At 57.4% G+C, this 24,744-nt stretch overlaps 1 protein-coding gene across 7 annotated transcripts; it reads left to right on the plus strand.

Moving 5' to 3' along the window:
• The first annotated feature begins 5,182 nt into the window (after positions 1-5,182).
• TLR5 (toll like receptor 5) lies at positions 5,183-21,209 on the plus strand. 7 transcript variants are annotated; one of them, XM_086694655.1, is made up of 5 exons: positions 11,427-11,499; positions 13,309-13,419; positions 16,383-16,435; positions 16,926-17,000; positions 17,286-21,209. In XM_086694655.1, the coding sequence occupies exon 5, from the start codon at positions 17,860-17,862 to the stop codon at positions 20,476-20,478; it is 2,619 nt and encodes an 872-aa protein (XP_086550781.1). In that variant the 5' UTR covers positions 11,427-11,499; positions 13,309-13,419; positions 16,383-16,435; positions 16,926-17,000; positions 17,286-17,859; the 3' UTR covers positions 20,479-21,209. The 7 variants fall into 7 exon arrangements, with proteins under 7 accessions (XP_086550785.1, XP_086550781.1, XP_086550786.1 ...); XM_086694658.1 differs by lacking the exons at positions 11,427-11,499; positions 13,309-13,419 and adding exons at positions 15,392-15,782; positions 15,987-16,123; XM_086694657.1 differs by lacking the exons at positions 11,427-11,499; positions 13,309-13,419 and adding exons at positions 15,392-15,782; positions 15,990-16,123.
• Positions 21,210-24,744: the final 3,535 nt, after the last annotated feature.

Below are 24,744 nucleotides of genomic sequence, written 5' to 3' on the forward strand. Positions count from 1 at the left end.
TGGGGAATGCAAAAGGAGGTGGTAACTGAATTGTTGCAAAACACAGAAAGAATTGGGGGGGGGGCTCTATGAGACTGGTATTAGCTAACACTTGTGTGCCGTTCTGAGCATCTTTGTGAGTACAACCAACTCTGCAAGGCAGGTACTATTATTATCCCCACTTTACAGGTGAGGAAAAGTGAGGCACAGAGACGTTAAATAACTCATCCAAGGCTCTGCACCTGGGAAGCCGCAGAACATGGGGCTCAATCCAGGCAGGGCTGGCATCAGGGTCTGTCCCCATAGCTGTCACTGCTGTTCCTTCCGGATGCCATGGCCTGGGCTGGGCAGAGAGGCCGCGGACGGGAACGTGGACACGTTTCTAACAGTGGCCTTCTCCTTCCCGTCTTCCAGCTAAGTGTTTCATAAAACAGTTCTGGTGAAGTTGTCTTGTGGTTACAATGAAATGGCACGTATGGCATGGGTGTGTTTGTGTGCACGTGCTCGTGTGTGTGTGCACGTGCTCGTGTGTGCATGCATGTGCATGAGCGAGTGTGCATGTGTGTGCATGCGTGCATGTGCGTGCTTATGTGTGCACATACATGCGCGTGCCCGGAGAGAATGTAAGAATGTCCAAGAATCCGGGTAATTTTTCTTCTTTACATGTTCATTTTTGGTAATATTCTACAGTGAATGAGTACACTTTTACAATCAGGAAAAAAGACTATTTCTTAAAAATAAATTCATACAATTCTGTAGTTGCCGTGTGATGATTGCATAGCAAATAGCTTGGAAAGAAACTCATCTGAGTGTTAGCAGCGATTATAACTAGACGGATGACGAACCACAATCACTTTTGAAATGGAAAAGATCGTTTTAAATGAAGTCAAGAATAATTTTAGGTGCCAAGAGCCGTGGGCCGCTATTGGAGAGGAGGGGCGTGGAGACAGCAGGTTGGGGTCTGACCGGGGCTGGAGGCGAGAGGCCGGGGCGGAGGTCGGGAGGGTCGGGCCGCAGAGACCCCTCCCCTTGCTGGTATGTTCACACCAGCCACAGCCGACCGACCCGCGGGCTGGGGTTAGAGTGAGCCAGGAGCTCGCGCATTGAACAAGCCCACGGGGAACACACAGCCGACTTCAGACGGGACGGGGTGAGTGAGGGAGTAATGTCCGACTGGGAGGCCTGGGAGAGGCGGTGGGGGGGGCCTCTGAGCCGAGCAGAGGCTGGTCTGAAGGGGAAGGCGGTCCAGGAGGGGGTGCCCTGGGGACAAGGGCTGGGGGGGAAGGGCAGGAAGGCAGTGGGAAGGGCAGGGGACAGGAGTTTGTTGGCCGCACAAAGGGGTTTTCACTGTGTTCCAGGTACAGGGAGAAGCCATGGGAAGACCTCAGTAGTGGAAAGACCCTGGAGCGTGACCTGAGTGGAGTGGGGAGGGGTCAGCTGCTGGCGGAGGTGACTATGACGGAGGGAGGTGAGGGTGACGGCCTGACTTCTAAAGAACCCGTCCAGCTGTGTCCCCACGTGCCCTAGGAGTCTTTGGTGGAGCCGCTGGCTTGTCGCCATGGCAACAGGGTGGGGGGGCACTCCCAGAGCCTCTCCACCTCCTGAGATCCAGGCCACGGCTTGGTTTTCCTATTTTCTGTCCGGTCTCTTTGATTCTTCCCCCTTTACAAGCCCTTATGTGAGGTGTAGGACACACGCATGAAGCAGCGGGTTGTAACCACCAATCGCACATGAACCCTCTGTGACCAGCGCCCAGGCCCAGACGAGGGCGGAGCGCCCCCCCCCCCCCCCCCCCCCGTTGCCCACAAGACCCGGGCATTCCTCCCCAGCGGGGCCGCCGATTGCCACAGAGATGCTGTCTGACCTTATGAGGTAGGTTACCTGTCACCTGTCTATGTCCACCTAAACAGCACAAGGTGGCCTCGCCAATTCTGAATTGTATATAAATGGAATAACATCGATCTCCTCTCTTGGGTCGTGATCCGTCTATATTACATGTTATTTCCGCTCACATATGTTTTTGCGTTTTGGCCATGTTGTGGGATATAATTCCAGTCCATTCCTTTTTGACGACGTTGGACGCTCCGTTTCGTGACATCATCGATGTCCAGTTTACTTGTCTATCCTACTGTTGATGGACCTTCAGGTTATTTCCAATTTGGTGACTGTACTGGTTATTTTTTCTGTGTAACAACTTATCCCCAAATGTAGCGTCTCGAAACAACAACACGTATTGTGTCACGGACTCTGGGCATGGCCCGCCCGGGTCCCCTGGCTCCGGCTGCTCACAGGCTGCAGTCCAGACGCTGACCGGGGCTGTGGCCTCGTCTCCAGGTTCGACTGGACTGAATTCACTTCCACGTTTACTCAGGGGTTGTTGGCAAAACTTTCTCACAGGCTGTTGGACTAGGACTTCGGATCCTCTCTGGCTGGTGGCAAGAGGCCCCCTGCACCCCTGCCACGTGGGTCTGGTCACAGGGCAGCGGGTGCACTGCAGCCGGCGGGCAGCGGGTGCACTGCAGTCGGCTTCCTGGGAGAGGAGGCGACAGGGCCAGAGAGCAGGTGTGGACAGATGGAAATCACGTTATTTTGTAACCTAGAAGCAAGTCACTGGGTCCGGTGCACATCCAGAGGAGGGGTAACGAGGAGGCGGGAGTGCAGGAGGTGGGAGTCCCTGGGAGCCACTGCAGGCATCGTCTGTCCCAGGGATAGTCCGACAGTGCTTTCTTAGTCACCTCCACGTGTGCCTCTGGGGCGCGCGCGGATCAGGCGTCGAGGCCGGGGTCTCAGGGCGTGTGGATCTTCAGCCGTCCAAGATCATGCCCCACTTCCCCAAGCGCCCCCGGCCGTTCGCATTTCCGCCGGCGACATGGGCGGATTTGGGTCGCTGCGCAGCACCACTGACACTTGTTATTGTCAGACTCTTTATTGTGGCTCCATGCATGTGGAGTATGTGATGTGTCAGGGTTCTGATTGGCGTTTCTCAGAACACTAAGGACGTTTGGCACCTTTTCGCTCACTTGTTTATTGGTTGTCTTCGACTTCCTCTCTTTGAGCAACCGCCTGGGTCTTTCCTCTGTCTTCCTCTTTTCTTACCGATCGTGTGACTTCTTCGTACGATCTGGATTCTTGCTCCAAATCGCAAACGTCTTCCCCAGTTTTTCTTTCTTGCCTTTTCGCTCCTTAAATGGTCACTTTGGATGAGCAGAGGTATTTGATCATAACTAAATTTAAGTCTTTTCTGTTACAAACTCCTATCCTTTCCTGGGCCTTGGCCTCCCCTGTCGGTGTCCAGACTCCGTGCTTCACCCCTGTCCCCAGCTGTCGCCTCTGTCCTGATGCCTCCCGACCGGTCTCCAGGCAGGTGTCTTGTATGTGGATGCACGGGTTCGGCTGTCTGCTGGATGACACCCCCTGCATGTCCCACAGGCCGCACACACCAGTGTACCCCGAACTGACCTCAGCCTCCCCTCCAAGTCCGCCCTCTGCTGGGACCCCGCGTTTCCTCCTCCCGCGGCTGGCATACCGCCCATCACAGAGCCCGGGTGGAATTGCATTGACAGCTCTTTCCTCGGCGAGGACCGTGTTTTTCTGATCCTACAACCTGAGCCTTGCCCCCGTCTGTCTTCTGGCACCAGAGTGTGAGTTCTACGAGGTGGCGACCTTGCGCAGCTTGTTTGTTACCGTGATACCCAGTACAGGGTCACGGTTAAGGATCCTCGAGCCCAATTACCGAGTTCCAACCTGGCTCTGTCACTGACCAGCTGTGTAAGCGCCTGGGAGTAACGTAACCTCCTCTCCTTCAGTTTCCTCGTTTGTAGAAGGGGATGACGACGGTCCTGACTCACAGGCCGTGTGAGGATTAGATCAGTCCGCGCGGGCCTGATGCTGGGAACAGAGCAGAACACGTGGTGAGCGCTGATAAAGGTTGGAGTGAGTGGTTAGGGTCCTGCCACCTGCCTGGTGCTTGCCGCATGAAAGCACAGTGACACTCGTTAGCTAAAATGAGTGAATGTCACTGCTCTAATTTGCAATCGTTATCTTTGCTTGGACCATCGCAGGAGCCTCCAGACCCTGGATGCAGGGACTTGCACTTCACCAAATTTATACCCATCTGTGTCCACGTGCACCTTCCCCGCTGGGCTCTGAGTTGTCCCTGGAAGTCAGCTCAGGATTTGTATTCCTGGAGGAAGCACTGGGTCTGTAGTGGAAGCTTAATACAGCTGCTGAATGGAGGGTGAGGGTTTTTAAGAACATTATTTATTTTGAGAGAGAGGGAGCATGAATGGAGGAGGAGCAGAGAGAGAGAGAGACAGAGAGAGAGAGAGGATCCCAAGCAGGCTCAGTGCAGACCCCCATGTGGGCCATGAAACATGAAATCATGACCTGAGGCGTGGGCTTGCGGGGGCAAGGAGCCCTGCATGGGGGGTGGGGTTGGGGGATCCGGGGGTGGCGGTCCGGGGAGCAAGGAGCCCTGCCTGGGGGGGTGGGGGTGGGGGTCCGAGGTGGGGGTCTGGGGGTAAGGAACCCTGCACGGGGGGTGGGGATCCAGGGGCGCAGGCCCCTCTTTGCTGGCTCGGCTGTGCCTCTGGACAGTTACTCCAGGTCTCCTCTGCACGGCGTGGGCAGGAGGGGCCGCGCTGGCCTGGATGACCCCAAGGACAGTCGGGGGCGGCCCCTTCCCCTCGGATCCAGTCCAGGGCACCCCAAGCACTGAGCAACTGCGTCCCAGCCACCCGCCCCGAAGCGCACAGGTGTCCCTACATGTTTCCTCGTCCCTGCAGCTGCAAGGTCTCGGGGGGGGGGGGGGGCGAGTGTGGGGGACCCCCGAGGTTGGAACAGGAGGTCGTACCACTGGTCACAGAGCTTAAAGAGATGACCCGAGCCGCGGGGCGGGGCCTGTAGGGGGCGGGGCTAGAAGGTGGGCGGGGCCTGTTCTGTGAACGAGGAGAGGACCGGCGGGGGCAGCGTCAGGCAGGTGGGCGGGGCCCGGACGGAGAGCGGCTGGGCAGGTGGGCGGGGCGTGGGTGGGGGGCGGGGCGTGTGAGTGGGGCGGGGCCTGCCCGGGACACGTGGGCGGGGCTTGATCTGGCAGGTGGGAGGGGCCCGGGAGGGGCGAGGCGAGGAGGGTGGAGGGCGGAGCATGCGGGCGGGGGCATCGTGGGGCGGGGGCATCGCGGGGCGGGGGCATGTGGGCGGGGCACTGGGAGGGGCGGGACCCGGGCGGAGGAGCGGGTGGAGAAGCGCGCGGAGCTGCGGGCCGCGCGGGGAGCCCTTCCCGGAGGTAAGCGCCCCGCCGCGGACGAGGACCCCTGTCCCACCCCGGGCTGCTGGCGCGGTCGGGCGCCCACTCCCCGGGGGCGTCCCGGGCGGCTTCCGGCTCTGCTCCCTGGACGGGGACTGGGCGCGTGGCCGGCTGGTGCCCTGGGGGCGGGACACGGGGAAGCCGGGGCGCCCCCACCTTTGGAGAGCTGTCGCTTTCTCACTTTCGCTTTCTTCCCCACCTGGGAGGGGGCAGGTGGCCTCCCGGCCCTGGAAGAGGCCCCCCCCGCCCCCGAACCGCGGCACCCGGCGCATCCGGCGAGGCGGCCCGGCGGAGGCGGCACGGTTTACCCCGCCGGCCTTCACGTCGTAAACAATCCGCCTGTGAAGACGCGGGCGCAGAGGCAGGGCGCCTGGAAAACCGCCGCCGGCACAGCCTCGCAGGGCGGTGTGGCTCATCTCGGGGTGAGGGGTGCGCGGCCGCAGGAAGCCAGGCTGCCGGGACCATGGCGAGGGGCTTGCTCCTTCCCGTGGGTCAGCTTTGAGCGCACCTGCCCCGCGCCAGGTGACCCGTGAACGGCACCCTAGACACTGTTCCTGGGCAAGGACGCAATAATCCATAGGACGCCCTGTGTGGAGGTCGGGTGGTGTCACAGGGTCACTCGCTTGTTTCACAGTGCCCTGGGGACGTCACCCTCAGTGGTCCCTCCACCCTAAGTGGTGTCACTGGGTCACCCACTTGGCGGCTCGGCTCTGAGGGAAGCAGAAACTGATTGCATGTTCTGAATGCAAAACTGACCCTGCTCGTTTTTGGCTTTGTCTTCTCGGAAGACTTCTCGGGAAGTTGTGTCCAGCCTCACAGAGACCTCCTTTGTCGGTTTGCCTGCCAGTTTGCTGACTGTTGAAATCAGAATAGGCCTGTTGGGGTGCTTCTGCTTGCTCACAGACTCAGCACAAAACCCTGGGATGTGCAGTGACTGGGTCCGGATGTGTGTTTCACTCTTAGTCTCGTGGACAAGAATGGAGCCCGCAGATCCAGACTTCCGTACGGCCTCCTGTTAGGGTGATTCCCACTGCTGGCTTTGCATCCCAACCCCTGTGGGCTCTGCTCTGTGGGACCTGCTCGTGTGAGGCATTGTCCCTGCCCCTCAGAGGCTCCCAGGTTCAGGTGGAAAGACAAAACCAGCATCTGGGAAACGGCAGCTGGAGACTGGGACAGGCAGGCGGAAGGAGGTCCGAGGGTAATACTAAGACTAAGACTTAGAATCCGTAAGGGCGCTCACCGCCCACCAGCTGTGATCCAGACCCTCTGTCGCAGACTTTGACCCTGGAGTTCTCGCTTGTCCCGCAAGAGAGCAGATGCAGAGTTGAATACGAGAGGCTAATGTCTGGGAGGAGACAAGAGCCCCGAACAGGGGCTTCCTCTCCGCATTTATTGGGCTTTCAAGATCTTACACACAGGGTGAGTGTGAAGAAAAGAAGATCTTACACACATGAATGTGGAGAGAACAATCAGACAGTAATCATTAACTTGTGTGTGTAAGAAGCAAAGGGTCTGGGGGGGGGGGTGAGTGGATTTTGTGATCAAAGTACAATAGTATATTGGCTCCAGAAGGAAAGTAATTTCCTGCAGGTGAAATAACGTTTCTCACAGTCCCAGTACAATATCCCGCCAGCTAACGTCAGGCGCTTTCGCCCCGCAGGGGTGGCGTTCTGCCCGAAGCTTTTTTCTGACCCATTTAGGTGAGTAAAACCTATTTCCCCACAACCCCCCACCTCCCTCTCCAGCTCTGGCCACTCTCTTCATGCCCCCTGACACACTGACCTTCCAGAAGGTTCTTACTGAGCCTATTTTGCATGCCTCACTCTCCTTACACTCGCTCTCCTGCCCAGAGTGCCCTGTTGGGGAGTCCTCTACACCTTTTAAGAAGCATCTCAAATGGCCCCTCTTCTGATGGGTTCCTCAAGGGCAGAGCTGGAGAGCCCGTCCTCTGCCCTCCGTTGCTCCTTGCACCCTTCTTGCTGCCTCCTCCGTCGGAGCTCTTGTCCCCTGCAGTGCCCACTGTGGGGAGGGGTCTTTGTCCGACTCGCTGGGGACCCTCTGAGCCAGCGCTAGTGTCTGGCACATTGCAGGCATTTGGTACGTGATCCTTGGTTGCAGTTCAGCCACATACAGGGCACAGGAAGCACCTCACCCACCTGGTGCGGAAGGTGTGGGCTAAGCGTTATTACTGGGAACCTGAGACTGGATACATCGGTGGAGCCAAAGCCCAGCGGCCTTGAGGGGCTAGTGTTAGATGGTGGCAGTCCTCAAGGCCCTCGGCAGCCCCCTCTGCCCCCGGGATGGCAGGCGCGTCCTTCTTGGCTGCAGAATACCCTCTCCGTCCTCGCCCCCACCAGCGCCCACAGGCTCACACTTGGACCTTCTGAGTTACTCCACCTGTGGGGGCTCCAGGCCCGGGCTCCCTCCTCTCCCCTGAACACGGTGCCTGGGTGCCTCTGCCGGGACTGCCCCCCCCCCCCCCACGGTTCACCGCTCCTGTGACTTAGGTGCCAGCGTCTATACCCCTAGTTAGAGGTGCCCTCGGGCTGGGGGTGCGTCCTCCTCTGCCCCGAGGCACCACGTATGGTCCTGTAACGACATCACGCCCCTGCCCTCCGTGGCTGCCTTCAGGCTCGGGACGTTAGCTCCCTGAAGGCAGAGATTGGGTTTGTCTTGATGAAGCCCCAGCGGCTAACACCTTCCCTGGGAGACCGTGCCCAGGAAGCATGTGCCAGACAGAAGACTGACCAGGGCGGTGGGAGTGTAAAAGGAGGGACAACTCTAGAGACATCTGGGAAAGAGGAGCTGGGACTTGGTGCTCAGTCCCAGGAAGAGAGTCTCCCGGAAGGCTGGCTCACCACCTGCCAGGCAGGTGTCAGGAGAGGGGGGCCCTGGCCCCAGCAGACGCCCACGTCCGTGCTTCCCCCTCTCTCGGGGCTGGAGAGAGATCCTGGGGGCACGAGTGGTGGGGACAGTCCAACTCGTGAAACGTGACCTGCAAGCCAGGGGTGGGGGAAGGAAAAGGCCAGAGGGAGGAGGCGTTTCAGGAAGACATAGGAGCAAAGCTGTCGGTGGTGCAAGAGAAAACGGGGAGATTCAGATTAGAACAGGTGAGGAGGGGAGCTCAGGACGGGGCCCCGGAAGGAGGCCACGGGGCCAACTGAGCCCAGGCAGCGGGCGCCCCTTGTACTTCCGGAGGAATTTGGCCGTCGGGGAAGAGTGGCCCCGTGAAGAGATTGTGTCTGTTTCATAAGAGATCTGATTCCTGTTTGGGAAACCGAAGCAAGCTATTTCCGGGTACGGTCTGGCCACGTACCTGGCCGCCAGGTCACACTCACATGTGCACATTCAGAAACGGGACAAGGGGAATTCAGCTCATCAAGGGTGCCCCCACGGTGGCCCCAGGATTCCCTTCTCCCAGCCCGGGGCTTTGGCCGTGGTCTTGGACGTTCCCGCCCACAGCAAGTTGGCCTCTGGCCCCGGCGCCCCACCCAGATGGAGCAGGGGTGTGGGGCTGCTGGCCCAGGGCGGTTTCCACCCTCAGGAACCTCCCTGGGGCCCGGTCCCCGGTTGCCTGCACGAGGCAGGAACATGTGCTTGCAGCCCCGGCCGCCCCCGCTCCCAAGTCCCTGGTGCCACGAGTAAACTCTTCCTCCTCCACCCCTGGGAGACGCAGGACTCCCCCCTCCCAGCCTGACTCCCTCCCTCACCTCCCACCCAGGGCGGCTCTGCCAGGCTGCTGCCGAGTGGGCTTGGTTTCATCAGCCAAGGGGGGGTTTCTCTTTTTGCTTTCCTTAGCTCAGCCCAGAGTACAGCCCTCCCCGGGATGGTTCTCTGGTGCTTGTAATCTCTCTTCTCATTTCCATCGTGTCCGTAGTTTAATAAGGATTTTCTTCACTGTGCCTCCGCTGCCCCCCACTGCTTCCATTTACATCACAATCCAGGTTGTCATAACTTTCCGGAGAGGCAAAGGCGGGCTCTTCGGGGGGCTCGGGGCTCTGGCACCTGGCTGTTGCCCCTCTCTCCGGGCCATCAGCTCGCAGGCTTGGCCGAGGTGCGGTGGGGGAGGCTGTCAGAGCCTCGAGGTTAATTTTCTGAGAGTATTGGTGCCGCCTGAAGCTGAAATCAGGTAGAGATATTCAGTCCGTGGAGAGCTCCCTTTTCTGGAGGATTTTAAGCGTGTGGTGCGTGTTGTTAGTCTTTAATCATCACCCAAGTGAAATTATTTTTTTTCCAGTCAGATGTTTTAAAACGGTGGGAAAGAATTTATAATAAACAGAAGAGAAACCATTCTGTTGGGTTTTTGACACACTGGCTTCTTCAGAATACCAGTTCCTCTGGATGCTGGTGTGGTCGGGGGCGGGGGCGGGGGGGACCACCACCGGAAGATATTAAGGGCAATCCGGCAAGATTTTCCCTAACTTCCAGGAGTGCTGAAAAGGGAAACTCCTGAGGCAGCACCATGCTGGGAAATCCCCTGTCCCTCTCAGTGTTCCCCTTTGGTGGCTCCTAAAGGGAGTGCATCTCTGGAGAGGTGCTCTTGGACTAACGATGTCTGTGTCCTTAAGCAACAAGAACCATCAGAGGGTGGCGTGTGAGGAACCGATTACTCTGGATCAGGCACCGGAGTGTCCCCCCTTGTGTGTGTGTAGACGGCCCCACTGGTGCTCAGAGAGGCTGGTCATCCATTCAACTGGGAACAAGGACTTGAATTCAGCTGCAGACTTAGTCCTCATTTTGATCCCATCCTCCCCCCCCCCCACCCCAAACAAAACGGTGTGCGGGGCAAAACAGATGCAGAGGTCAGAGCGAGCAGAGCATCGGGGAGGGGGGTGGATGATGCCAGCGGCGGCCCTGGCGAGCCCTCACCCCGGGCCCTGCGCTCACCCCGCGGCCGCGGCCCGACCCGCCCTCGGCCGCCCCCTGCCGGTCGGCGGCAGAAGCGCCTGCCCTGGAACCGGGAAGGCCCTCGCACCTGTTTCCTCAGCTGCGCAGTGAGGGAACCCACGTGTCGTGTCCAGCCCCGGCCTCGGGACCCTCGGCTGATCCCCGTTGGCAACCATCTGGTGCTTCACCCGCCAGGGTCGAGAAGAGTTGGGGTGAGCGTATTAGCGTGGCCCCTTCCCAGAAGTGACCGGGCAGCACCTACCCAACCTTCATCCCAGGAGAACAGGCAGCCTGAGCAGTGAGTGTGGACAGATGGCGGGTCTCGGGGCCTTGCCACTCAGCTCTGAGGGTCACCTGGAGGCTTGTGGAGAGCCAGAGTGTCAGGTCCCCGCCTGCCTGCTGACCAGATTGCGTTTTAGCGGCACCCGCAGGTGGTCCCGGATGCCTCCGAGGGGCTGGGCCGTGTGCAGGATACTCCATTCTGAGTTTTTGGAAAAGATCAAAATGACGACTAAGTCTGCAGCTGGATTCAAGTCCTAGCGCCCAGCTGGAGGGGTGCGCGACCCTGAGCACTTCCTCCGCCTGTAGGACCCCTCATCCTAAATCTGAGACCTAACGATTCCTAGCCAGTGTCCCCCGACTCGGCCCTCATTTAGCCAGCGAGCTGCTCCGAAGGTCAAACTCTGATGGCGAACCTGGCCATCTGCCATAGAGCAGACAGTGCTGGTCCTCAACCCTGGGCGGAAGCCTTCGTCACCGAATGACCATGGCAAAGTCACGTGAAAAGGGACTTAGGTCTGGGGAGACACTCCCTCCCCACAGCGATTTGAAGAAAAATGCGCCGGATCGTGAAAGTGTGGACTTTCCCTCTCCGGAGTCCCAACGAAGAAAGCTCCCCATCTGACTGGCCCAGACACTGGGCCTCTGAACCAGAGGCTGGGCCTAGACTTCTCAAGACCCTGCGGCCTCTGAACCAGAGGCTGGGCCTAGACTTCTCAAGACCCTGCGGCTCTGATGGCCCACCATTTGCAAAATGGTCTCGATCTTTTCTAGTTGAAATTCTGCTCAGTAAGACACACACCTAAAGCTTCAAATTCTTCTGCAAAGAAAACTGCCATATGGCATAGAAAAACATGTGCCTCACAGTTTCTGTTTCTCCCCCTTAATTAGCTTTTCTCCTTTAAGAAAGCAAAAGCCCTTCGTCTTGACTCACCAAATCAACACTGACCACCTTTGTCATTGTGATGAATTTCCTACCAGCCGGGGAGTGGGGGTCTGTGCCCCCAGAATAAGGATGTGTTAGGAGCTCCCCATGTTAGAACTAGGAGGTGAGTCTGATGAAAATAAGCCTTCAGAATATTAGTGGGGATAATATTACTGGGGTGTTAAACTGTGCTACCTCAGGGATACTGCACAAATAAAAACAGGGTCTCCGCCCTCAAGAGACGTGCAGTCTAGGGGGAAGGTGTTTAATAAAAACGCTGTCTGGGAGGTGTGGACAGAATATCAGGGTGAGATAAAATGTGCCCCGAGGGGTATGAGGACTGCTGGCCTCCGAGGTGGCCTCTGAAGGGCGAGCTGGATATGCAGACAGAAGCATCCCACCCCCCAGGGTCCAGCCTAAGGAGGGAAATTGGGTGGAGGCCAAGTTCTGAGCAGGTGGCCTCCCTCTGGAGCACAGGCCCAGACTGCAGGTGCGGTCGGGAGGGGGGTTGGCTTGGGATCCCCTCTGTCAAGCGAGAAGGTCAGCCATTCCAGGGTAGACTACAGTCTACAGTGGACGGCCCAGAAGTCCTATTCCCTTCTTGGGCAGAAGGAGCCAGTGAAGGCTTCTGATCAGAGGTGTGCTTTCGGGCTCCTGGGGTAGCTGGATGAGGGGTGCATATGTCTGTGGGGGACCGGCTGGGAGGTCAGTGGGCAGGGGCAGGGGGGACATGACCGGCAGGGGGGCAGTGCCCTGGGGTGAACCTTGCAGAATTGGCCACCAACTGCTTTGAGGTCACACCGGTGGGGGTCTGTGGGTCCAGGACGGTGGATTGGGGAGGGAGGGGCTGTGGACGGGGGAGGGGGCTGTGAGTCCAGGAAGATGGAGGGGGGGAGGGGCTGTGTGTGTGTGAGGGGGCTGTGGGTCCAGGACGATGGTTGGGGGGAGGGGCCTATAGGTCCAGGATGGTGGACGGGGTGGGAGGGGCTGTGGGTCCAGGATGGTGGACTGAGGCGGGGGAGAGGGGAAGGGGCTGTGAACGGGGAGAGGGGGCTGTGGGTCCAGGATGGTGGACGGGGTGGGAGGGGCTGTGGGTCCAGGACGGTGGACGGGGGGAGGGGGCTGTGGGTCCAGGACGGTGGACGGGGGAGGGGCTGTGGGTCCAGGATGGTGGACGGGGTGGGAGGGGCTGTGGGTCCAGGATGGTGGACTGAGGCGGGGGAGAGGGGAAGGGGCTGTGAACGGGGGGAGGGGGCTGTGGGTCCAGGACGGTGGATGGTCTCCAGGTTCTGAGGTTGGATCGGGTCTGAAGCAGCTTCACAGCCTGGTTCTCGCTGCTCCACCCGCTGCCCGACACCAGTGCGGGTTCATGTTTTCTTCACTCCGCGTGGGCTCCCGGCTCCCGTTCCGGACGCGCCGCGTGGTGTCTTCCTGACGGCTCTCGGCTCCGCTGTCCCGGAGCCCCCCGCTCGGAGGTCCGCTTCAGTCCTGCCTTGCTGTACGTCGTAGGAAAGCCGGTCTGCATGGTATCTTGGTCATGCCCCATGAGCCCAGATAATTTTGTGTAAATTCTGTTTGTCCAGGGGCCCTGGCCCCCCGCACTGCCTCTGTCATCTCCTCTGTCACCCGTTGCTACAAATCCAGGGTCGAGCGGCCGGGTCCGGCGGGTACACCGCGGGGCGGTGAGGGGTTGTCTGCAAAAAGACAAAAGTGAAACTAGAAAGCTCAGCTCCGCTGTTCTGAGCTACGCGCCTCTGCAGGGATTTCTGTCTGTTACGTAAGAGGAGAAATCATTCTGATGGTTGAATAAATCAGCAGCTTGGGGACCAGGTGGCATCTTCCCGGCAAATACGGTGGTTCCGTATTGGCACGCGTGTATCTTACAGTCCCCTCAAATCCTCACTTGTGAACCAGAGTTTCTCTTCTGTTCTAGAACAGAGGTTGGACTGCAAAGCTTAAAGTATTTGCCGTCAGGCCCTCCCGGGATACGGAGCGTGCCGGGCTGTCTGTGAAGCCGCGGGTTGGAAGGAGCGGATTTTGGAAGGTCAGTGAACCCTCTGAAATGGTGCAAAATTGGGTTTGTGATGCGTACGTGCGTTTTTGGAGGGCAAGGAACCAGAGCTATCGGAGTCTCAGAGGGGTCGGTCTGTGACCTCAAGACATTTAGAGTGTGGTGTGCATCTGGCCAGGGAGGCTGGGCCTCGTCTGTCCCTGTCCCCTCCCGCTGGGAGATGGGAAGAAGGTCACAGAAAACCCAGAGTGAGGTCGTCCCCCTACCATGTGTGTCCCCCGCCCTCGGCTCTCCTCCTGAAGCACATCTGAGAATCTGCTGCCTGAGAACAACAGACCTCCTTCCCCCAGCGTCTGTGTGGGCCCGGGGTGAACCCAGGGCTCAGAGTTAGGGCCCTGCGGGGACGGCCTCCCGTCCTGTCCATGCAGGTGCCGGCTGGTTTTGTCAGCAGCAGGATGGCAGGGACAGCATTGTTGCTGAGCTGTCCCTTTCGAGGTGGGCGGGGCTGGGGCTCACCTCTGGGGCTTCCCAGGAGCCTGATGCCCACATGGGCCCCCACTGTTTTGTTTTCTTTCTGATAATTCTCCCCTGCATCTGTCCCATCTTCCAGGACAAGGGCCTCCCCACCGTGTGCATCGGTCTGATCGTCGGGGGCGGGGGGGGGGGGGGACAACCACTCGCTATGTGGGTGGAAAAAATAGGATTCAAAGAATATCTGGCTTTAATCATCTCAGAGCTTGTGGTGAACGTGGGGAGAAGAGGCTATGGCCACAGTGCTTAGAAAAGCATCCTTGTGGGGCGCCTGGGGGGCTCCGTCGGTTAAGTGTCCGACTTCGGCTCAGGTCATGATCTGGCGGTTTGTGAGTTTGAGCCCCACGTCGGTCTCTGTGCTGACAGCTCGGAGCCTGGAGCCTGCTTTGGATTCTGTGTCTCCCTCTCTCTCTCTGCCCCTCCCCTGCTTGTGCGTGCGCGCTCTCTCTCTCTCTCTCTCTCCCTCTCTCTCTCAAGAATAGATTTTAAAAAAACATTGAAGTTTTTTTTTAAAAAGAAAAGAATCCTTGTTTAAATTTTTTTTTCATTTTATTTATTTTAGAGAGAGAGTGGGAGGGGGGAGGGACAGAGAGAGAGAGACAGAGTCCCAAGCAGGCTCCACACTGCCAGCACAGAGCCCGTCATGGTGCTTGAACCCACGAACCCTGGGATCATGACCACATGAGCCCCCAGGGGCCCCAGAAGAGCACCCATATTATAACAAATGTTTAAATGACGGCTTTTCCATTTTGAAGTTGAAGCATAGGTATAATCTAATCTATAAACACGATGTTAAATCAATATAACGCCCTGACAGGAATATAACGAGAAAAGGAAAGGGGACGTAAGTGATGAGGAACTAATATGTCCTCACACTAGAAGGCAAAGTGAGTTATTTTGACTCTCACACTCACTTATAAGGAATAAGTTTGGACTTAGAGAAGAAATATTCAACAGACATTTCTTAAAGTTTTATTACCTTTGACATCTAGAAATGAGGGCCACATAAACGGGGTCACACGCACTGTCCCCGGGAAGTCCACCCAGATGGCACGGTTCATGGCTCCCGTGGAGACCCAGGTCACTAGGAAGAGATTTTCCGGAATGGTGACTAACTCCTTGTTTACAGCTGCGAACTGAGCAGGGTACGATCTTCCCTAGATTTGTCAGATCCCATGTCTGGAAAATTCAGAATAGAAACAGTGCCGAGAATACTTTGTTGAGGGGCACCTGGGTGGCTCAGTCAGTTAAGCGTCCAACTCTTGATTTTGTTACGGGACCAGGCTGGGACGCTGGCGGAAACCCAAGCGGCACTCAGAGATCTTGGTGGATTGGAGATTTATTTAACACCGGCGGGCTCAGAGGAGACCGTTTCTCCAAAGATCTGAGCGCCAGATGCAAGTGCGGAGGGTAATTTATCATCATCAGCTTCCATATCTGGGGGGGGGGGGGGGGGGTTTTGCAAGCCGCAGCAAAGAAAGAAAGAAGATCCCGGAGGAGGGTCTCTAAGCTAGAGACCAGAGTTTGTTTTAGCCCCATCGGCCATCTTTGGTGTTCTCCAGCTTCTCCAACAATTTAGGCTCAGGTCATGATCCTGGGGTCGTGGGATCGAGCCCCACATCAGGCTCTGTGCTGACAGAGCAGAGCCTGCTTGGGATTCTCTGTCTCTCTGTGCCCCTCCTCTAATTGAGCTCTCTCTTCTCTCTCTCTCTCTCTCAAAATAAATCAAACTTTAAAAGGAAATACTTTGTTGGCCTGCAGAAGAGAGTCAGGGTCTGAGGTCACTTTGAGACAGTTTCGGCCTCCAGGGACGCCCGGCGGGTCATCGTCCCTGGAGCTGAGCAGCTCCGCCTGTGCAGGACCAGGTGCGTGTGGCCTCCCTGCTTCCCGGGGCGCGTTGTGGCCCGGACACCTGCACGCTCACAGGACGCTCCCGCAGAGACAGCTTCCCCATCGGGAGCCACTGTTCCGCACAGGAAGTCTCACCCAGGGTGATGGTTTCTGCCTCAGCAGAGACCAGGTTCCCCAAACAGATCAGTGTTGTTCAACTTCTCATTTCTTCTTCTCAGCAGCAGGCATCCTTCCATCCTCGCTGTGCTGATGGAGAATATGGCCTCGTAAGGGAGGGAGACGGCAGATAAGTCAGCCAGTGTTTGCGCCAGATAATTAAGGGCTTGTGATAGTTGCCTTGCAAGGAATAAACAAGGTGTGTTTGAGTGAGTTGGGGGCAGGGGAGTTACCGCAAATAGTGAGTGTGGGGGAGGCTCTCTGAGGAAGTGTCCATGTGAGGAGCAGAGAGAAAAGCGTTCCTGCACAGGACGCAGCATGTGCCAAGGCCCTGAGGTTGGAAAGAGTTTGGAGAGGCAGCCAGGAGCGCCGTGCTGGCACTCCCGGTCACCCGGGACTGGTGCTGACTGCTCCTCCCTCCGCACATACGGGCCTGTCCTTTTCCCTCCTGCCTTCAGGCCTCTGCTCCGGCACGATGTCAACAGAGAGGGCTTTCCTGACCACTGTCCAAGTAGCAACCAACACCCAGCCCTGGCGGTCCCTGTCTCCATTTTTCCTTCTTTTGTTGGGTGTCCCCCCTCCGCTGCTTCCCTGCACCAGCACGTGAGCCCATGAGCACAGTCATGGCTTGTGAGTTCGTCTTCTCTCCGGGTCCCGAAAGGTGCCCAGCACCTAGTGGACACTCCCCACATACTTGTCGAAGAAGTTGTTGGGGAGACAGAGCTGGAGCACAGAAGTCCTTGTGGCCGTCGTCCCCAGGGCTCTGTGCAGGGAGGGGACAGCAGAGTCCCCAGGCCGCCAGGAGGGCGACCCACCCTGGAAGGTGCGGGGGACTTGTGGCTGCCGCCTCAGGCCTTGGGCAGCAATGGTGAAAAATGATCGGATTGGATCAACATTATCGCCGACTTCTTCCCAGTGATTATTAAATGCCCGGTTTTGATGCTTGGGGTCAACTCGGAGTCGATGCCTCCTTGTGATTTGCTCTAATCTGTGTGTCACAGCCTCGGGTTTCCATGGAAACCAGCCCCCACTTGGAGCAAAACACCAGCAGAGCCACGGACTAAGGCTTACGGCAGGTGCCTCCTTCTCCCCCCTCCCCCTGCCCCACCCCTCCTTCTCCCCCCTCCCCATCCCTCCTTCTCCTCTCCCCCCCACCCTTCCTTCTCCCCTCCCCCCGCTCCTCCTCCCCTCCCCCCTTGCCCCTCCTTCCCCTCCCCCTCCCCCTTCTTCTCTCCTCCCACTTTCCCCCCACCCCTCCTCCCCACCACCCCACCCCTCCCTTCCCCCCTCCCCTCCCCTCTCCCTGTCCCTCCTCCTGGCCCCTGAGCGGCATCAGTCTCTCCTTACTTCTGACATTACAGTGAGAGCCCATTGAATGGGCTGCAGGCACCAGACGCGGGGGCTCCGAGGGCCGATCCCCCCGCGTTTCCTCCGACCCCACAGCCCCGCACTGGGAACACCAGGCCAGATGCGGCTGTGCCGCCGAGCATCCACACAGCCCTGCGGGCTGGCTGGCAGGGGCGCCTGGTTCGTCCGCATTAGACCCATCCTGTGATGCTTTGTGGACAGTGGCATAAAGTACCCCTGCTTGTGCGCTGAGGCGGCCCGGCTGTGGACGGAGGACCGAGGAGCCGGCTGGCTGGGAACGGGCCCAGGGGACATGCGGACGTGTCTCCACCTGCAGCTTTCTCCCACTGCCTGCGCAGACCTTGAGTAAGCGACTGCGTGAACTAATGAACCGTTACTACAAAGACTGAATGTTTCTGAGGGACTTGGAATAGTGCTTACCTTTAGGCCCACCCCCCCACAGTCGCACCCACAAAGGGTCTTGGCAGCAGGCAGGTCGTGCGGGAGCCCCCATGTCCCAGGGGCCCGCGCGCCGTGCCTGGAGCTCGGTCGGCTGTGTCTTCATTTTCCCGTCTTCTCCGCGGGATCATGGGAGACCCCCTTGACCTTGTCTTCGGAGTAGTGCTCGTGGCCAGTCCTGTGCTGGCGATTTCTTCCTGCTCCTCGGATGGTCGGCTAGCCTTGTACCGATTCTGCAACCTCACCCAGGTGCCCTGGGTGCCTGGCACCACGGAGATCCTCCTGCTAAGCTTCAACTACATCGAGACTGTCACTGCCTCCTCATTTCCCCTCCTGGAGCAGCTGGGGCTTCTGGAGCTCGGGACTCAGTATACCCCCTTGCGTATTGACAGAGAGGCCTTCCGAAACCTGCCCAATCTTAGAGTCTTGGACCTGGGCGGGAGCCACATGCATTTCCTGCATCTCGACGCTTTCCAGGGGCTGCCCCACCTGCTTGAACTTCGACTCTTCTTCTGTGCTCTCTCCGATGCCGTATTAAGAGACGGTTATTTCCGAAATCTGGAGTCTTTGACTCGCCTGGACCTGTCCAAAAATCAGATTCGTAGCCTTCACCTTCATCCTTCATTCCGGGAGTTGAATTCCTTGAAGTCTATCGATTTTTCCCTCAACCAGATACCCATCGTATGTGAACAGGAGCTCAAGCCCCTCCAAGGGAAGATGCTCTCCTTCTTAAGCCTCGCCACCAATGGCTTGTACAACAGGGTCCCCATGGACTGGGCCAAGTGTATGAACCCATTCAGAGACATGGTGCTGGAAACCCTGGATGTTTCTCACAACGGCTGGACCGCGGATGTCACGGGGAACTTCAGCAGGGCCATCAATGGGAGCCAGACCTCCTCTCTGGTTCTCGCCTACCACATCATGGGGGCTGGATTTGGCTTCCGTAACATCCGGGACCCTGACCGGAGCACATTTGCCGGCCTGGCCAGGAGCTCAGTGGTACGTCTGGATCTTTCACACGGCTTTATCTTCTCTCTGAACTTTAGGCTCTTTGAGTCTCTCAGGCACTTGAAGGTCCTGAACCTCGCCCACAACAAAATAAACAAGATTGCAGGGGAAGCGTTTTATGGACTCGACAGCCTGCAGGTTCTCAACATGTCACATAACCTTCTGGGCGAGCTTTATAATTCTGATTTCCGTGGACTGCCTGAGGTAGCCTATATTGACCTTCAAAACAACCACATTGGGATCATTCAGGACCAGACATTCAAATCCCTGAAAACATTACAGACCTTGGATCTCCGCGATAATGCCCTTAAAACCATTTCTTTCATCCCGAGCATCCCTACTATCTTCTTGGGCAGCAATAAACTGGTGACCTTGCCGAACGTAAGGCTTACGGCCAACTTCATCCACTTGTCAGAGAACAGGCTAGAAGATCTGGACAGTCTCTACTTCCTTCTCCGGGTCCCTCACCTCCAGATCCTCATTCTGAATCAAAACCGCCTTTCTTCTTGCAACCCCGCTCATGCCCCAGCGGGGAGCCTCAGCCTGGAGAAGCTTTTCCTTGGAGGAAATATGTTGCAGCTGGCCTGGGAAACCGGCTTCTGCTGGGATGTTTTTAAGGGGCTCTCCCGGCTCCAGGTCCTGTATCTAAATAACAACTACCTGAATTTCCTTCCGCCAGGAGTATTTAGCGACCTGACCGCACTGAGGGGTCTCAGCCTCAGCTCCAACAGGCTCACCGTTCTTTCTCCCGGCGACTTGCCTGCTAATTTGGAAGTCCTGGACGTGTCCAGAAACCAGCTCCTGTCCCCTGACCCCGATCTGTTTGCGGGCCTCAGTGTCGTGGACATAACGTACAACAAGTTCATCTGTGAGTGTGAACTCCGTCCCTTCATCAGCTGGCTCAACCAGACCAACGTCACTGTGCTTGGGTCTCATGCAGACGTCCTCTGCATGTACCCCGCCTCGCTTGCTGGGACCTCCCTCTCCTCTGTGTCCATGGAGGGTTGTGACGAAGAGGAAGTCTTAAAGTCCCTGAAGTTGTCCCTTTTCATTTTATCCAGTGTTACCGTGACTCTGTTCCTCACGGCTGTCCTCACGGTCGCCAAGTTCCGGGGGCTTTGTTTCCTCTGCTACAAGGCAGCCTGCAGACTGCTGTCCACGGACCACGCCAAGGGCAGCGGGTCTGACGTGTACAAATACGACGCGTATCTGTGCTTCAGCAACAAGGACTTTGAGTGGGTGCAAAACGCTTTGCTCAAGCACCTAGATGCTCAGTACAGCGACCAAAACAGATTCAACCTGTGCTTCGAGGAGAGAGACTTTGTCCCGGGGCAAGACCACATCGCCAACATCCAGGACGCCGTGTGGGGCAGCAGGAAGGTGGTCTGTCTCGTGAGCAGGCACTTCCTCCGAGACGGCTGGTGCCTCGAAGCCTTCAGTTACGCCCAGAGCCGCTGTGTGTCTGACCTCGACGGTGCCCTCATCCTGGTGGTCGTGGGGTCCCTGTCCCAGTACCAGCTGATGAAGCATCAGTCTCTCAGGGGATTCGTGCAGAAGCGGCAGTATTTGAGGTGGCCTGAAGACCTCCAAGATGTCGACTGGTTTCTTAATAAACTCTCTCAGCACCTTCTAAAGAAAGAAAAGGGAACGAAGAGAGAAGGCGACATTCAGCTGCAAACCATAGCGAGCGTCTCCTCATCCGCTAATCCCAAGCCACAGACAGCTCTGCATCTGTGCTAAGCTACCGTTTGGGGTCCTTTCTCATAGCTTGTCTTTCCTACTAGGAACACGACGGGCTGTTGGTTTTCGTACCAACACGATGCCCGGTCTCCCTGACCCCACCATGGAGGGGAGTACTGTTTTCTCCCGTTGTGCCGACCACAGGGCGTGCCCCGGTCGGGGGACGGGCACCGGGAGACCCTTCCCCAGCACTCAGGCCGTCCCTGCAGAACAACACTAAATGAGCACACGGACGAAGAGGCGGGTTTCCTTCCCCTTGTGGGAACAGTGCCGTTGCTGGGTATGGGTCACGCCTCATCTCCGGGTAGGGGTGATCCCGAGGAGGCCGGGACGAGAATCGCTAGATGTCTCGGGGCCATACCACACTTCCTGTTCTGACCCTCGAGGTCTCACCTCTGTGGGCCGAGAACGTTCTTTCTCAGCCTTATTTCCTCCAACTCATCAGCCGTTCGGCGGCTGCAGGAAGAGCAAGGCCCACATCCTGGTCCGAGTCCTGATTCTGCTCCCGCGGGCTGTGTGACCCAGAGTGCCTGATGTGCCCTCTCTGGGCCCGGTCTCGTCTGTGGGCATGCTCGTATCTACCAAGGATGTCAGGCTTCTCAAACCTTTCCTCGGTCGCCCTGTCAGCCACAGGGATGCACACTCGGGGGCACCTTTGCTGGCAGTCGAAACTTCCTTGAGATTGTATTTTTTTACCTCAAAAGAAATCTATATACACTTTGCATTCTGTCTTTTTCCATGTTGATTTTTTTTTATTTAAAAAAAATTTTTTTTAATGTTTTCATTTATTTTTGCGACAGAGAGAGACAGAGCATGAGCAGGGGAGGGGCAGAGAGAGAGGGAGACACAGAATCAGAAGCAGGCTCCAGGCTCTGAGCTGTCAGCACAGAGCCTGATGCGGGGCTCGAACCCACAGACTGTGAGATCATGACCTGAGCCGAAGTCGGACGCTTAACCGACTGAGCCACCCAGGTGCCCCATCCATGTTGATTTTAATACAGGAACGTTTTTCTGCGAAGGTATAAAGAAAACCAGGGAAGGTGTGCCGAAGTCACCCCGGGGTTTCGCACACCTCCTCCCCCAAATCCAGGAGCCCCTAGGCCTGGGCTCGGCGCTCACCCTCCTGTCTCTGTGCCCCTGCCCTGGCTCCTCCAGAACACACATCCCACAGTCCACCTCTTCCTTCTGGAATGTTCTCCCAGCCCCCTGGTGGGCCTCCCTTTTGTGCAAACTCTTGGCACCTCACCTGTTCTCCTAAGACCAGCACTTTCTACTTTCTCCGAGAGCTGGGAGCCTGTCGGCTGCTCCCCACTCTGACTGCAGGCTCCAGGGGGGACCTTTCTTCTGTGTCCCACTCCCCCTGGCCGGCACAGACCACATACAGTGTCAGGAGGGAATTCCTTCTCTCCGTCCTCATCCCAATCTGCCTGGTGAATCTCCTAGCACAACTGCCCGTTCCTTGTAAGCCGACACGTTTGTGTCACTGGTACGTAGCACTGTGCTGTGCCTGGACTGTGGGCCCCGAGGGCAGGGACCTTGTGTCGTTCATCATGGTCTCCTAAGCCCCTGCGGTGCCTGGCCCATAGTACGTGCCGAATGAAGGCCTGGTGGGCCGGCATCCCTGGTGTCCATGTTGGCTCCTGGGGGAGGGGAGGTCTGCCAGAGCAGGTGCTGAGTGGGGGTGGGGGGTTTCCAGCCTGAGGCTCGTTTCAGACCCTGCAGCATGGCTGGGGCCCCTGGGGGTGGGGGTGGGGGGACAGTCAGCCTCAGTCAGCAGCCTGGGGTTGGGCTAGAATGACGGGATGGAGAGGTTGGTTGGAGAGATGGGGCGATGGGAGGGATGAGGGGTGGGAAGATGGGAAGGAAGACAGGGTGAGAAGCCTCTCTTGACCCAGGACTAGGAAATGCAGTGAAACAGGCATCACGGTGAGACGTTGCTGCCGTGACAGTCCCCACCAGGGATCCAGAAAACTGTCAAAGGCCGGCGTCTCGGGACAGTCTTCCTGCCCCACGGGCTCGCTGCAGGAACGTGGCTGCACGGCCCTGACCCTGTCCCTCATCTGGACGGCCCATAGGAACAGGCTGGCTGGGCGGGGCGTTCCCTTGTCCTGGGGCAGCGCTGCCCCAGGTGCCCCCTTGCTTTGGGTACCTGTCACCATGACTAGTTTCCAAGCCAAACCGAGGCCCGTAGAAGGACAAGGCAAGTATATTTGTAGGGACGGTAGGTTGGGTACAGACAACGTCGGACGTGAGGGCGTCCATCCACCTCTTCTAATCCTCGTGCTCAAAACACAAACAGCAGTAATTCTCCTGATGAAACACATTCAAAAAGCACCTTTGGTCATTTCTGTCAGTTTATGGGGCACCCATTTACATCAGACGTCCCGGCCGCCATGAACCCACAGGCCACTCTAATTTATTCCCGAATTTCTCTTTTCTGACAAAGACCCGAAACTTTGTTATATGCCCCTCATTCGCCTTCCCTCCCATCAGCAGAGCCAACACTTGGAATTCTGTTTGCGGCCAGTGTCCCAAGTCTCGCTTCATGAGGCCAGCAGGACGTGGGCGCTGGGCTCCTTGCCGGGCCAGGACATCCCGCTTCCTGCATCGCCGACCATGGAGGGCCCCTGGGGTCCGTCCCAGGCGGGAGGGGCCACAGCCAGTCTCAGAATGGTGACACCTTGCTGTATTCAAGACTATTCTGGAAAATCCAGGACACTGTTGGGGGCAGCTGAGACTTGGAAGGGAATCCCACTCATCGCTCCCAATACACTTGACTTTGGAAGTTCCCTCCCAACCACGTGAATCCGCAACGAGCGACATTCACATAGTCCTGACATAACGTGAAATAGACCGTGGCGGAACGTTTGGAATTACGGAAGAACACGGTGGGGAGAAAGGAGAGGCGGGTAGGACGGGTAAGCGCCCGTCGCTGCCAATGGGTACAAAGTGTCCCAAGGTCAGATCAAGAAGGAGCATTCTGACGTGTGTTGACAGATCTGGAGATGCTGGAAGAACTCGACACATTAACGGTGCTTGTCTGCAGGGGTTCCTCTGGATTCTTCCACTGGGGGTGTCGGGGGGAGCTGGGAAACCGGCTTTAAAACCTACCTGAGGGCGTCGGAGAGCCACACGGAGGACCACAGGAGGGAGACCACGTTTACATTATGACCAATTAATAATCTAACGCAGATGGGAATGAATAATCAATACATGTACATAAAATGGAAACTAAGTTCTGTCCTTGGCAGAAGACAGAGAAAATAGAATTAACTGGAATTTTAAGATTAAGCCACCCACGCAGAAAAACAACATCATTTCAGCAGACCAGTATACATGGGAAATGGTGCATATAACGTTTTGCTCAATTTTATCTTTCTTAAAATTAAAGAAACTTTTCATCTGTTTCACTTAGCAATTAAAGACTTTATTTCTCCGTGGCCACAGTCACCACACTTAGGTAGACCTTTTGAGAAATTAGACATTTTTATTTTATGGACAGACCATGGAAGGAATTTGCTACACTCTCTCGGCAGCATGGTCTGGGCGAGCAGGACAAGGAGGCTTTGTTCCTGACTTCGGGACCTGATCCAACCGGCTGGAAATGGTGTTTCTTTTCCAGCCGGACACCTCCCCTCCCCTCCCCGGGAAGGTCGACTCCCTGAGACGTGATAAGACTTCATGACATCATGTCTCATTGGGGCCCAGCACCCCCCCCCCCCCACCAGGGAGCAGGTGTCCCAGCGGAGTCGGCCTGCTGCCCTGACCTGTGTCCAATGCTCAGCGGCCCTTTGGGCCTGATACTTGAGGCTGCTTTCGTGGTTTTTCCAGTGACCTTGGCCGTGGCCGGCTCTGGCTCTTCCCTGCTGCTACAGGGCCAGCGTCCTCCAGGCCCACAGGTCAGACCTGGGGAGATTTGCTAAAAGAAGTCACTGGTGTTTGTGTACTGGTCCGTGCAAAAACAAAGACCCTTTCACAGAGGGGACCAGGAGTCACCACCAGTGCCTCTAAAGAAGGTGTCAGAGAGGAGGGAGCTGGTGTCGGGGGTCACTGGCTGGTGCAGGCACGGCCCCCAGCTGAGCCCAAGGCGGAGGTGGCCACACAGCGCCTCCTGCACGGGGAGCGGGCGAGTCCTCGCTAGCCGTGTGGTCCAGCTGCTTGGAGCGCTGGGTCTGGGTCGTTGTTCTTGTTGATTCCAACCCCCCACCCCAATTAAAGTGTGTGGAAGCAAGTAGCATGGTCCCGGCACAAAATGGTCCCGGTTGT

Source organism: Puma concolor, chromosome E4 (assembly GCF_028749965.1).
Source record: "Puma concolor isolate L17-30 chromosome E4, mPumCon1.1.hap2, whole genome shotgun sequence".
NCBI classification, from domain to species: Eukaryota; Metazoa; Chordata; class Mammalia; order Carnivora; family Felidae; genus Puma; species Puma concolor.

Bases quoted from the DNA above. Each gene is read 5' to 3' on its own strand.
- TLR5 (XM_086694659.1), top strand. From the start codon at position 17,860: ATGGGAGACCCCCTTGACCTTGTCTTCGGAGTAGTGCTCGTGGCCAGT.